This window comes from Rhea pennata, chromosome Z (assembly GCF_028389875.1).
Source record: "Rhea pennata isolate bPtePen1 chromosome Z, bPtePen1.pri, whole genome shotgun sequence".
NCBI classification, from domain to species: domain Eukaryota; kingdom Metazoa; phylum Chordata; class Aves; order Rheiformes; family Rheidae; genus Rhea; species Rhea pennata.
In genome coordinates, this window is record NC_084702.1 from 54,103,350 (window position 1) to 54,117,455 (window position 14,106).

Sequence of the window (14,106 nt, forward strand, 5' to 3'; positions counted from 1 at the left end):
TCCATGGATCCTGCCCTAAGGATTTGTGAAAGGTAACTAAGAAAGGATGCCTGTCATCATAATCTTATATTTGTACTCCAAACAGAAAACCTTATGGTCTTGGCAAGTTAAAACATATTGCAAGCCAGATTCATAATAATATATTCATAAGAATCTAGTGCAGAGGTACAGTGCTAAAATAAGCCTCATCAGTCTTCTCTATCAGTAGCAGCTGGTAGACAGAAAAAGATGAAAGAGGTACTAGGTGAAATCTCATTTTCCTTCAATGATATGAACAGGCTGATGAGAGCGTCTTTCTGAATTGCTGTGGCTCATGATTGTGGCCAATTAGAAATCAGGCAAAAACCTGATTGCATTGTCATCCATCCAAACAAAAATTAACACCTCCCCTCCCTCAATCTATGAAAGAGCCACTGAATCTAGATCTGTCCACTTATGAAGTACAGAATGAGAAAGCTCAGAACATCCATATTGAAAAAGGGGCTTTGTTATGATTTGTTAGCAGCCATGGCATCAAATTTGCTTTGAAGATGTGGATCTAGAAAACCTACACTATGGCTGCCAGTAAAATCTATTGCCAAGAACAGCTGAAAGTGGTGGACTGGTATTTTCAAATTTCACTATCTTCATCAGGTGCATGAGGTCTACATTAATGATTTACTGCACTGGAGGTACAAATCTGCACTTTTTGGTACAAATCTGCTCCACATCTCTATGTGGTGTCTTGGAGAATAAGCCATAGACACTCCTGTAGTGCTCCAAGCACTTTCCCTCCAAGTGAAACCAAGGTTGAAGTCAAACAGTAGGACAGTATCTAGAGAGCCCCATTTGCAAGGTGGGCACAAGGTCCTCCAGCAATTAGCTTTCTCTATATACATGAAGAGTGAAGTCTACTGGCAACTGCAGCAGAATTCATTGCTATCAGAAACCCAATATTGACATATGGGCCTGGAATTATAATAAACTGCACCAAAACAAACCCTGTCATTTCTATCTTTGAACAAACCACTCAGCAACGCAGACACACTGCAAGTGACGAGAATGGTAATTATGCAGCCGAACTGAGCAATCAACAGGTTTTATTGTACACACAGGTTCCTATGATAAAAAATTCTCAGTAAACTTAACAAAAAAAGCTGCTATATCACAAATAATGACACTGCAATATATATGATACATGTATATGTATACATAAGGACTCCAACAATGTTATCAGATTACTACATAAACAGAAGATGCTCTGCCTGGATCTTCTGTTCTAGGTACATAGTGAGAATAAGGGTGGCATGTGACTGGAAAATGATGCTATGTCTCCTCTGATTCTACTTGGATGACAACAAAGAAGAAAAAACAAATAAGTTATAGAAGTTAAACACTATTAAAATGTAAATTAAGATGAATGGGGCATAATTATCCAGTAGCTTAAGGCCTGACTTACCGCTTTTTGTGCTTCATCTTACCCTTGAGGAATTAATGCCATTTGATCAAGCAATTTGAGTGCAACACTACTAGCACAAACTCAAAGAGACTAAATGAAAAAAAAGTACTAAGACAGGTAATAATAATTTGAATGAAGTTCAGATTATACTGCTACGAAACTTTATTTAAAATGTATATTGAATATTAAGATTTCCAGTGTAAGCTACACTGCTGCACATAGGTTCACAGGTTTTATATTTGTGATATTGAGTAGGTTAGGAAGATGCAACACACATTCCTATACACTAAAATATTTGTGTGCTATCTTTGTTTTTTATGCTTTGGGATGAAGTTCTACTTGATATGCTTCTGTCCTTTCACTGCTTGACATTTCACCTGTTAGTGAAATGGAATTCCTAGCAACTCCACAAATAAGCCTTTGCCAAATGGCATTCACTTTGGGAAAATTATTTTTCCAATAAATTCATTATAGAGGATGCATTTTGATTAAAGCATATTGTAATTATTCCATCATGTTACAATACTTCACAAAGAAATGTGAAAGATTTACCCTCTAGTTTCTTTCCAATTATACTTTGTCTCCACAAAATCTGTACTTGCTACAGTCACCCACCATCGTCTTCTAATTATTTTTTATACCAAGAGGCTCAGGTGATGTCTTTTGTTGGCTTTTGCCCTCAAGTGTAATACTCAAGAATATAAACAACCAATTAGTCTCAAGTTCCTAACATGTCACTTGACATGGATTAAGATAGATTAAGAATTGGATTTTAAATAGATTAGGAATTTAAATATTATTCAGTGGCATCAATATTCTCCAATTTATGCACATGTGAATTTAATTAATTTTTTTTAAAGAGGAAAACATTTCAAAAATGAATCATTTCTGCTATAACTCATTTCTCTGCTATGTATATTTTCCAGTACATACATATTTTGTGTAATTACAAACAGACCATTTTATAACACTGACACAAATATGCATTTTCAAGAGTCAGTAGTAAATGTTTAAGAAACATTTAAATTTTGGCAAAACAGCAGTAAGTTTGGCCATGATTTTTTTCTATTCATTTTTATATCCCCAAACATGCTCACTGCTAAGCAAAGAGGCAAACATTAAATTACAAAACATGTATCAAGAAGCAAAGTTTAGTCAATAGAGAGAACACATGAATTATATTTTTCTATTTATATCTGCCTGTTGCCTTAAGGCCAGAAAGCATACCAAAAGTTCCCTTAACAATTCTGTATGAAGGGCCAGAGGCATCCTCTTCAACGCAGCTCGCTTTAAATGGAAAGCAACATCAGCAATCAGTTTTTAGGTTATTCCTTACATGTGTCTCAAAACAGCCTAAATCAATTTATTTTGTGAACTTACATCCACAAACTAAATTGTCTCATGACAGTTACAAGAATCCTACTCACTGAAAGAATCTTTATGAGAAGGTCTTACAGAAACACTCATCCCAAAAGTGCTAATATTTCATTTTCCCACTGGCCACCATTTTGAATTAACACTTTCTTTTTTAAGGCTAGTCCATCAAAAAAGAGGGGGAAAAAAGGAGAAAAAAACATTTTTGACTACAAGAATATTTTTAAAGTAGCATCACTATTAATATTCTATGTTATCTACTATAGAAGAACCATGATCACTAGAATGACCCAGGCACTGACAAGGATAATTCACCTCTCTTTTTTTTGAAATGTAGCAGAAATTTCTAAAGCATGGGCATCTGTGTCTGACCTATGCACTAGAACATCCCAAGCAGTAACCCGCCAACATGCAGACAACAAGGTCTATGGACCATACTACACCTGAAGTTGGCAAGCTATCTTGCAGAAATCTCAGCTGTCTACTATGTCTATCAGACATAGGATACTGGCCCAGTAAAAGTGGCCTAGTTTTGGTTTGGCCCAGTAAAAGTGAAGAAATTAACTTCTAACTGGTTATGAAACCTTCAGACAAAATAACCCTTTAAGTGTTGCTATAAGGTCTTATACCTACATAACTGGCAGAGAGGTACAGTAAAATTTGTTGGTGGCATGTGTCTTTTTTATCACTTCAAGGACTGTATGTAAAATGAACACTGTAAAATCACTATATCCTTTATAAAATAGAGCTACAGGAAGCTGCAAAAATTCAAATAATTGGATTTTGTTAATCTGTGGGGACATAGGTTTAATACTGCATTTAATTTTGCTAAGTGGGAGGAAGATTATTGCTGGCAAGGTACAAAGAATAGTCTCTGCTCAAATCGTATAAAAATTTTAAAGTTTAAATACCCCCAGACAATTTTTCCCATGGTAGCTATAGTTGTACATTTTGGTGTATTCAGCATACAGTTATGAGAGAAACTACACATACAGGCCTCCCCTCCATACAGATAAAAATAAAAATAATTTGTATTTCACTACATACATGTTTCCAGTAGTTAATTACAGAAAGACACTTGCTAATTGACAATACTCAGTATCCTACAAAATTTTGCAGAAAGCACAATTTTTAGGCATTTCATTTTTTTTCTTTGAAAGAGACTAGCCACTCACGGATACAAACCCATTCTTTCCAAAAATTCTGAAACAAAATTTGAAACTCATTCTCCAAAACCCTGTCACAGTGGAGTACTTGCTGGGAGCTGCAGCTGGTTACAGTATATAGTTCATGTGGGGTTATTTTAACTAATTAAAAAAAATAACTAATATCAGAATTTAAACTTTCAAAGTGCAATATTTTCATGCCTAAACTCATTATTTTGAAAATAAGTGACTTCCACACTGCTTTTCTTTTACTAAACCATTTTTTTTCTGAAATGATCTTGAAATAAGATCACAGTGGTTAACAACAACTGTTTGCATTTATGAAAAACTCTTCTAAAATTTGAGGGAGATCAAAGTACTTTTCTTTAAACATTAATAGTTCTTCCTAAAAAATCATGAATATCTATAACACACGTAGTCTGATGCCATATTCCCAAAACATCAACTGATTTGTATGTTACAGAGTTCCTTAACATTAGGAAAGGTACTGCAATTTTAAAAGAATTTGGTTTGAAACAGAAGGAAAACATACTAACATTTCAAGGTAAAAGACAAAAAAAAAAAAAAAAAGTACATTATCATTGTAAATTTTTAAAGCTCTTAATATATCAATGAAATGAACATTTTACTGTCATTTGGTATCTTCTATAAAAGGGTAAAATAGTTCTTGTACTTTTGTAATGTTTCTTCATGACAGACAGTTGGAAGAGCATAACAGCACCAGCAGTGGTTAAAATGTGAAATCGTTAAGCTGCTGCATTTATTGGGAGTTATATGCTCAAACCTAAACACATTTGTTGACTGAAAGAATCTCGTGTATACTGAAGTACATCTCCAACAGTCTCCCCATTGAACTCCAAAAACCTTTGAACAGAATTCTTATCGGACATATAATTTGACAAGCAACACTAAACCAATTCAAATTAAAACGAAAAGGATCTGCAAACTAAGGAAAATAACACCTATTTTTTTCTGCATGCATCTTCCATAATCTTTATCTACACAATTTAAAGAAAACACATTCTTTTTCAAATAATCATTCAAAGGAAGCTGACGGAACTCTCTTCTGTGGATTAACTGTTGAAAGCCAAACAAAGTGCTGCGCACCTCATGCATAATTCTCATTTTTCTAGTTGGTTATGTCCTATTTATTTCAATGAAATACAGAGGGAAATAATTGAAAAAGAAAATTCTTCTTCAGCAGCAACAAAACAATTCATGAAGTCTCCAAACTGTTATCTTGAACTATAGCCTCCTTAAGTTGCTCCAGCAACTTCAGTTCTGATGCACTGTGCTGTCTTTATCATGCCATTCTAATGCTGCAGATTTTTCCTGTCATATACTGCAGCTATTGAAATGCTTTACCACTAAGCTACCAGGTAAAATAAGATCTAAGCCAAAGAAACAAAAACTTAATTACAGGATATGATGAATGAATCCTGAACACAGACCTGTCACCACATCTCTTCCTCCAATTTGTTTAATTGTATAGTAGGTATCTCCCTACTACCTAAACTTCCCAGGTAGTTAAAACTCAAAAGACCTTATTTTTATTTCTCTCTCTTTCGGAGAGGAGAGATCTAATTCAAAAAATTCTTTTAAAATTGACATACAACTTCCTATCTGCCTGTTTTTTTTTTCATTCCATTAATAGGTATTTGTGGTTAAATCAAGGTAAATTAAAGCTAGCACTCTTTTATACTCTCAGTAATTAACACGTATAATGCCGAGTTTCTCTTATCATCTTCCTCTGTTATTAGACTGAAAGGTTCACATTTTATTACTTCATGCCTGCAAGGATATGAACACCTTTCTGTTTAGAAAGGAAAATAAGTTCTACACTAATTACTTGTCAAATACTTTCATGTTTGTTGTTATTGATTAGTTTTACTCTCTGAGGGAGGTTCCTGTGCACCTTAGCATTATTATTAACAATGAAGATTATTATTCTTTAACAAGTGAAAGGTGATTTTATGTGGAGGAAAAAGATGTTTTTAAATGGTCTGCCTCAAACACCCAGCTGCCTTGAACATTCAAACTAGGATCTCAGGAAAAAAAATGTTTTTGAAGTGTTCTTCCTCTTAAGTAGCAGCTTGCTATTTTTTTAAAAAAAGTAAACATAGTTGATGTTTAAAGCAAAGTAAAATTCAGCTTGCTCTTCTGTAATTATTTTGTCTCTGCACCACCAAAGGTAATTACAAACTCAAACGTTCATCACTACAAAAGCATTATGTAAAATTCCCAAAGAACAGATATGGAAAAGCACTGTTGTCACACAGTGCTCTCAGTATCTTAACAACACTAGCAATAAACAAGTATACAGAGCCCATATAAAGGGGACAGGGAAATATTCATGTTTAATTTGACCTAGGGAATCTCCTCTACTTCTTGTATCAATGCTTACGAAAAAGCATACCTCAAAGCAACAAGCAAGAATGTGATTGATGACTGTAACATAGGTACAATCATCCCAGCATGCAGAAGTTCACTTGCTTAACTGTGCATTGTTTCAAGCTGTGTAGGTACCCAAGTATTTGTTCTGAACAAACACACACACGAAAAAAAAAAGGGGGGGGGGAGGAGAAAGATCTGAGCACTCTTCACGGAGAGCTAAGTTTTCAGACTAGCCCAACATAGAGAGGTGATGATTTTCATAAACTGAGCTAGGTATGTCCCCCTCTCATAATCAGCAGCCACTTGAAACCACTCAGAATTATCCAAACTTTTCCAAATCACTTTGACATGTTTACTTTCTTCTAGTTAGAGAGAACAAAGTAGCACATGCCAGCTGCAGATTCATACAAATTATGACAGAGCAGTAAAGATCATCATGAATTTATGTTAGGTTATAAGAGACGTGTGGTAAGATACTCGATTTGTACCTATGCCAAATAACTACAGTGTCCTTTTCCTCAGAGCTATACAATACACAGTATGCAACAACTTGCTTGACCCCAGATGCACGTCAAACGGAGCAGCTTTATCGGTGGGTGTTCTGCAGTTCACGCATTCAGAACTGCCATCCCTTACAAGGTGGAATTCCACCCAAACCCTCGATTTTTTTTTTTTTTTTGAATCAAGCTATACAAGATTTACATTTTATATCTTGATTATTCGTTTCATCACCATTTCTAACGCAAATACGGTCCACTTCAGCACATGTGACTAGCAAAGGACCCCCCCCCCCGCCTTCTGCTGCATCGCGCAGCTTGTGAGCGGAGGCAACCTCCTCCCTGCCCCCGAGCACCTGCACTCCCGGCTCCCTCCGGAGCCCCCAGAACCGCGCCTGGAGGCTGCCTGCGGCTGTCCACAGCAGCTCCGAGAGGCGGCAAGCCCGCCGCCGCCCCGGGACGGACCCCGCTGCTCATCAGGCACACTCGGACTCCCAGCGCGCTGCTCAGCACGCTTCCCCTCAAAACCGCTACTTGCCGAGTTTCATCTAGCAAGCGTGGTTGTATCACAGAAGTGACAGCATGAAAATGACTGAACTACAGGATTTCGTTAGGTCATGAAACATTACTGTCCAGACACCCCACTGAGTGTGCAACTACTAGGAGAAAAGTCGAGCAAGGCAAAGGTCTTTCTGCCAGTTCTGCGGGCTCGGAGAACAGCTGGCCTTGCCACTTTCTAAGCGGTTGCTGCTGTCCTGAGGAACTCGGGAGTGACACGAATTTCCCCGGCCGCGGCAGGGAGCAGTTACCTGCATCTCCCCACGAGGAAGCCAGTCTAGGGCCGAGAGAGGCGGCCGGGCGGCCGCGCCTCACGCCTCCTCTCACCCCCGGCGCGGCAGCGGCCGTTGCGCAGGGCGCCCCCCGCCCTCACCGCCTGCTCCTGCCTCTTCCAGCCGCGCTCCGTCTCAAAACGCGCCCCCGCTCGCCCCCTCCACCCCGCACCCCCGAGCGCCGCTCCCCGTCCCCGGTGGGGCCGAGTTGGGACGGCTCCGACCGGCGGCGGGAAGGGGGGGGGAGGGGCGTCCGCGCCGCGGGCGGGCGGGAAAACGGCGGGCGCGAGGCGCGGCCGTTGGGCGGCCGTTGGGCGGCCCGCGCCGCGGCGGTACCTGCTTGTCCAGGGCGGCGTCCTTGGCGCTGCCGGCGGCGGCGGCTTTGGGGGCCGGCACCCGCTCGCAGTTGCAGCCTTCCAGCATGTACATGCCGGCGGGCCGGGCGCTCTGCTCGCTCTCGAAGTAGAAAAGCATGTTCTGGTAGAGCGCGAACCACTTCTCGTGCCAGCGGTTGGTCTCGGCCGTCTTCTTGCTCAGGTAGCCGCGCTTGGTGCCCTCCTTGCGGGCCAGCAGCGCCAGGTACAGGGCGTGCCCCTCGTTGTACCGCACGCTCTTCTGCATGGTGCCCCGGGCCGCGGCGGCTCCCGCCGCCCTCCTCCGCCCGCGCCGCGCCCCTGCGGCGGGGCGCTCACAGCCCGCCCGCCCCGCCGGGCATCGGGCAGCGTCCGCGGGCGCTCAGCGCGCCAGCACCGGCTGCGCCGCGCCGCGGCCGCGCTCCGCGGGCGCCGCCACGCACCGACGGGCGGCACGCCGCCCCCCCGCCCGCCCTCCGCGGGGCTCGGCGCCGCGCCTCGCCCAGCGGGGCGAGCTGCCGCGGCGCGGCGCGGCCCCGCTGCCCGCGCTAAGCCCCGCGCCGCCCTGCCGGGGCCCGGGCCCGGGCCGGGACAGCCCGCGCCTCCCTCCGCGCGCCGCCGGCGGAGTGGTGCGCGGCCGGCGAGCTGCCCCCGAGCGACTCCGCCGGGAGGCAGCAGGGGAGGCGTCACGTGGGGATCAGCCGTAAGCCGCTTTGAGACCGATTTAAAGAGCAAAGTCGCCGCCGCAGCGCCCGGCCCCTCCCTCTGCGCGGCGGCGGGGCCGCCCCCCGCCCGCGGGGTTGTGCGCGGCCAGCCGCGGGGGCAGCGCAGCCGGTACCTGCCGTCGCACCCGGGGGCGGCGGGACGGGGCCAGGCGCTGCTCCCCGCTGCCGGCCGCGGTAGCAAGGGGCACGAGCGGCCGCTGGTTTGGTGTCTCTCTCTTGTATTCTCCCACATAGCTGCAGATTTTTTTCCCCTATTCTTTCAGGAAAAATCTTCGAAAGGTTTAGGACTAGATTAGAGCATCTGTAAAGTTGGGTAAGTTTGATTTCGAGCTGCATATCAAATTAAAGCAAAAGCGACAAGTGTAGCAGTCATGGCTTGCTTTTAACCACGTATTCATGTTTACTGACATCAAAAAGGAGGAGGTGAATGGTTTTAGGAAGTCGCACCTCTGAGAACTCCACGCCTCCGCCCTCCTAGGCGTAAGGGTTGTGAACACATACCTAGGCCGGCCTGCCGAAAGCGTGCTGTGCCTAGAGCACACTCGCTGCACACAGGAACAGTTCTGAACCCTAACTCACGCTGCCCTTGCTTTACACCACTTGCTGCACAATGCGGCATCACCGGCACGTGCAGGCTCCGGCCCCTACAGCTGCAGAAGGCTAACTGAATGGGGGCAGCTGAGAGAGGAGGGTAGTTCATCACACCCTAAAAAGCAATCTGTGTATGTCGGGCTTGGAGGCCTCAGTTTTATTTTTACATTGAGTTTAGCAGGACTAGCAGCAGGCATAATTTTGTTTCCACAATGAGGACAGTGGAGAGAGAGAGAGGGACGGACCTTAATCATAAAAAATCAGCTGTGACAAAGGGACTGGTAACAAGGATAGTTTCACATTAAACATAAAAATCTGATTTCTATAGCAATATGAGAATTTCTACCAACTAAAGGGTAAACTAGTTAGCAAATTATTTAATTTTTTTCACTTACTTGCCTCGTATTTCTCTGTACAATCAATTTTGGGCCAGCTAGAAATAAGAAGGTAGTAATTTTTCTCCACATATCTGCCACAATTTTAAAGGACACTGCTGATTTCAATCCTTAAAAATAACGGAGTTAAAAGTAGCTTCAAAAAATATACCTACTTGTTTGTCAAATTCATAGTTTAATAAAAACATTTCTTTTTAGTATTGTTCACAAAAAAAGCATTTAAAAGGTGTTCATTTAAAAATGTGTCTAATTTAAAAATGTATTTTATATATGTAACTTTCTACTCCTTGTGCTATACTGAAAGTCCCATAAATAAAACAAAATGATTCTTTTACCAATTGTCTGAAGAAAAATATGAAAATTATAATGTACAATGTGCTGTATAATGCCCAAAATGAACTAGAAAATATTACCTGTCTAATCTGTCTCAGTGATTATAATTTTAAGACAAGAACCAGTCTGGATCACTGTGGAATTTTAAGGCCTTAATTCTCCAAACATACAACTTATATATTAGAAGAAATAAACACTATGAGAAATCCTGCTGACAATGTGGTTTTGGTCTTGTGGTTTCAAATCATGCCATTTTAGAATTACACATAACTTCCAGGGAAGTCTAGGGTTTTTTTTGTACAAGGAATTGAGGTAAATCGGTTATTTCATGTATGAAATAACTCATATTTTTGTGTCTTGGTGACTGGACCCTTACTTGGCTATGCACCTTTAACTCAGCTCTGTGTATTCAATTCAGTATTAATCCTGTGTGTGAAAATTTATGGAAAATCATATTCCTCGATGTAAGTAAAAGGCAAGGCAGCAAGATTTAAGGGAAAGAAGCAGGTTGAAATTTAAAAAGGTTTTCAAATATTTTACTCTAAGTGCATAGTGCTTTCCAAAACAAACACATTATGTATGAGGACCAACTGTTATAATAGGACCCCATATTGGCCAATACTAACCAGAAGTGGCCACGAAAGCTTGGGGTGCAAATCAGTGAGTTGTCACTCTTCTGAATAACAAGTGACAGGAAAATCTATTTCAAAAGATATATTTTGACCTCAGTTCTGAAAAACACCTTGGGAAATGAAAAATTATAATTAATGGTAATAAAATTATTGATTAAAATAATAGAAAAGTGTTGTGCTATCACTTCTATGATTTTTTTTTTTTTTGCTATATTCTGTTTTACATTTGGAATGGTTTCTGTTCAGTTTTCATTAAATTGTGATAGTAAATCATTCTTTACCTTTACATGTCCAGGTAATATATCAAATATGAAGTAATTTTGTAAAGCTGCAAGCAATTAAGTTTTAGTTAGAATATGCATATATATCCCTTCTTACATATTGTCTGAAAAGTAGAACTGAACTGATATCTTCTTTATAATACTGCTTATACAGACAGTTTTGCTGACATTAATGATTTACTTTTTTTTAGGCATAGATCATGATTTGGCTCTTCAAAAGGTATTTATAATATTCAGCTAAGATTTAGAGTTATCCTATAATGCAGGAGATTTTGCAGGAATATTACATAATACATTGCAGGTATAGTAAATCTAATATATTTTCAAGTCCCTTGAAAATAATGTGATATGCCATTACATCATTTACTTCTAAATGATTGCAAACACTTTTGGACTTGTTGAACCTACTTTCGATGTCACTTGAGAAGATTTACTTTTCTTATTTAATCTAGGCACTTTTGGGAATTGTCTTGTATAACCAAATTTAAATCCCTTTGCATATCAGACCATATTCATTCATTCTTCATGGTTACTTATCTTTTAGCAACTGGAAGCAAATGTTTGGGACCTTGTAGGTCAGCCTTTCTGTGTAAGAAAAGTGACTACACATACATATCAATCCTGTTAAAAGAAGTGCTGAAACAAGTGTTCATAAGATTCTCTCTTTCAGGAATCTCAGTCCAATCCCCATGCTGAGTTTCCACAAAGATGTAGTGAGCATAGTTAAACAGTGACTCCACACAAAGCATGAATAACACCTCTGCTGCTGCTGCAGGTCTTTCCAAGGATAAACACTTGCTTTCATTTTAAGAAAAAAAAAATGGAAGTTCAGTATGTAACAGAAACATCTGGTTAAACATACATAAATGCTGTCAGGCTGTTTTGCAGCCCCACGCCCTATGACCCACGTGACTGGAACGCTCTGAGATGGATTTTTACTGCCATATTGAAGAGTAATAAAGAGACCACTTCTTTTCTGGGGGAGTTTCAGTAGAAGGTGCAAAACTGCAAGACATTTATCTATTGTGCAAGTAAGTATATTATCATAGTGATTTAATGCCTTAGCCCCTTTGTGCTAAATGCTGCATAAACATAAGAAGAAAAGAATCCATGCTAGGAACAAATTAAAGGATAAGCATAAGATTAGATAGTCAGACAAATAGGAAAGTACAAGGATTAGAAATTGTATTTACTAGTATGATAGGCAGTATTTGCAGAGATTTGGGGAGGATGATAGCAAAGAAGATTTAAACTTTTGAAAGGAACAAATAGGTGTGTCTGCAGAGGTTGTTGGGGAGTTCTTGCCTGTGGTCAGGGACAGTGTGGAAAAATACGAAGGACTTAGGTAAAAAATGAGAAAGATGCATAGTAGAAGCTGTCTCACAGGCTGGTGGAAATGAAAAGCAACAACAACAACAAAAAAAAAAGCTGGAATCAGAGAACTCAATTAAATTGAAGAAATAACACTATTTAGGCAGGAGGCAAACACAAGTGAGTAGTGTAAGAATTCAGCCTGGCTGGAGGACTGCTGGTAATCAGTGCATTGTAGAAAAAGAATCGAATCAGAGGGAGCCAATATAAACTAAGGCTAAGAGTGGCTGAGAAACTGGAGAAGACAGCATGAGGATCATAACAGTGAAGAACAGGGAAACAGGTTAGTCAGAAATGCTGATGGAAAGACAATCACAAAGAAGAGAAAAAGTTAGGAGTGACAGAGCAGGAAAGTCATGGCTGCTGGGTAACCCTGAAAAAACAGGTGATTGCTAAAGAGGTGGAATTCAGAGATCTTGGGATAAGAGTGAGGGTCTGAAATAGGAAGAAAGGAGACCAATAAACTGAAAGCAGATATTGAAAGTTAGATGATAATGTGGGAATGGAGTCAGATAGGGTTAGTTCAATACAGCACATGAAGTCAAAGAGTTAGAACAAGGGTAACACTGGAAGAGAAGGTAGTATTTATAATATGGAAATGTTGATAGTCCACAATGAAAATCAAACAGAACAAAAAGAGAGACCACTTTTCTCCTTAAGTCTGTTTTCAGCTAGTTCCTGTGACTGCTACAAAGACAGTAAAGATTCCCTAGCCGAGAACAAAACTGAAGAGCCAGTATTCAGCTTGTTGACAAAAGCTTTAAAGATACGCAAATATACATGAGATGGTTTTCATATTCAGTTAATTAAAAGCTCCAGAAGCATTTTATATAATATAGATAAAACAGACAAACCAAGATCTAGATTTATGATGCAAAGCATAGTGAAAATAAGGTATTTTTGAACTTTGTTCACATTGTTAAACTTTGCATATGGAGGCACTCCTGAGTGTGAATACAACTGTCAAAGTTGAGCCCTGATTTTTAAAGTTAGTAAAGATTACTCGCTTTGTCCCTGTTTTAAGAACTGTGTAATAAGAATTTCACAGACCCTGTGATTAGTTCAGAACTCTTAAAAAAAAAGAGTATTGTCCTACAGCTCACAAATAGCCAAAGCACGAAACTATCTCAACATTTCTGGGAGATAGTTTAAATTAGCTCTTTAAATGTTCCAAAGGCACTGGCATGTCATGCCACAGATTTCATAATGTTCTTCAAATGTGAGTCAAGAGAAAACAGTTTGAGGACTGAACTCTTTAAGTAAACGGTTCAGCAGACAGTAGGCTAAGAATGCTCTAAGCATCAGAAAGCCCTTAATAACAGGGACATCAACTTTAAAATTAAAATGACTTATTAGGATTTTTTTTTTCTTTATTTAATGTGAACTGACCATAAATGCAATTTTTCTTTTCTATCAAAATCTTCTCTTTTACATATTGACAAAAAATAGGAAAAAAGATACTGAAATAGGTATATTGAAAGCATTCTCATTTCTTGGGGAAAGTAAGCCCCAGACATCAAAAGAAAGATATAGACAGCACAGTGGGTGCCATCTGGAATAAGTAACCAGTCCTAGGAAGAATTTGTGATGTTTACAAGGCTGAATACTTATACAGAGAAGTCTATCCATCTGGCATAAAGCCTGCAAATAATCTGCCTCGGGGGTACATAATTCAACAGAAACAGGTTTGATAAACTAGAAGTAACATTCCCCATAGTCACCTTGA

At 40.3% G+C, this 14,106-nt stretch overlaps 1 protein-coding gene across 5 annotated transcripts in view; it reads right to left on the bottom strand.

The window, feature by feature from the left end:
- Positions 1 to 8,345, bottom strand: part of RASGRF2 (Ras protein specific guanine nucleotide releasing factor 2) — a 120,868-nt gene extending 112,523 nt beyond the window's left edge. For 4 of the 5 annotated variants that reach the window (XM_062599690.1, XM_062599689.1, XM_062599688.1 and 1 more), the window contains exon 1: positions 8,036 to 8,345. In XM_062599690.1, coding sequence (XP_062455674.1) covers positions 8,036 to 8,320 — 285 coding nt within the window. In that variant the 5' untranslated portion in view covers positions 8,321 to 8,345. Of the gene's footprint in view, positions 1 to 7,678; positions 7,732 to 8,035 lie in introns of those variants that run through there. The other variant, XM_062599691.1, reaches the window with a different exon arrangement.
- Between the last annotated feature and the right edge of the window lie 5,761 nt (positions 8,346 to 14,106).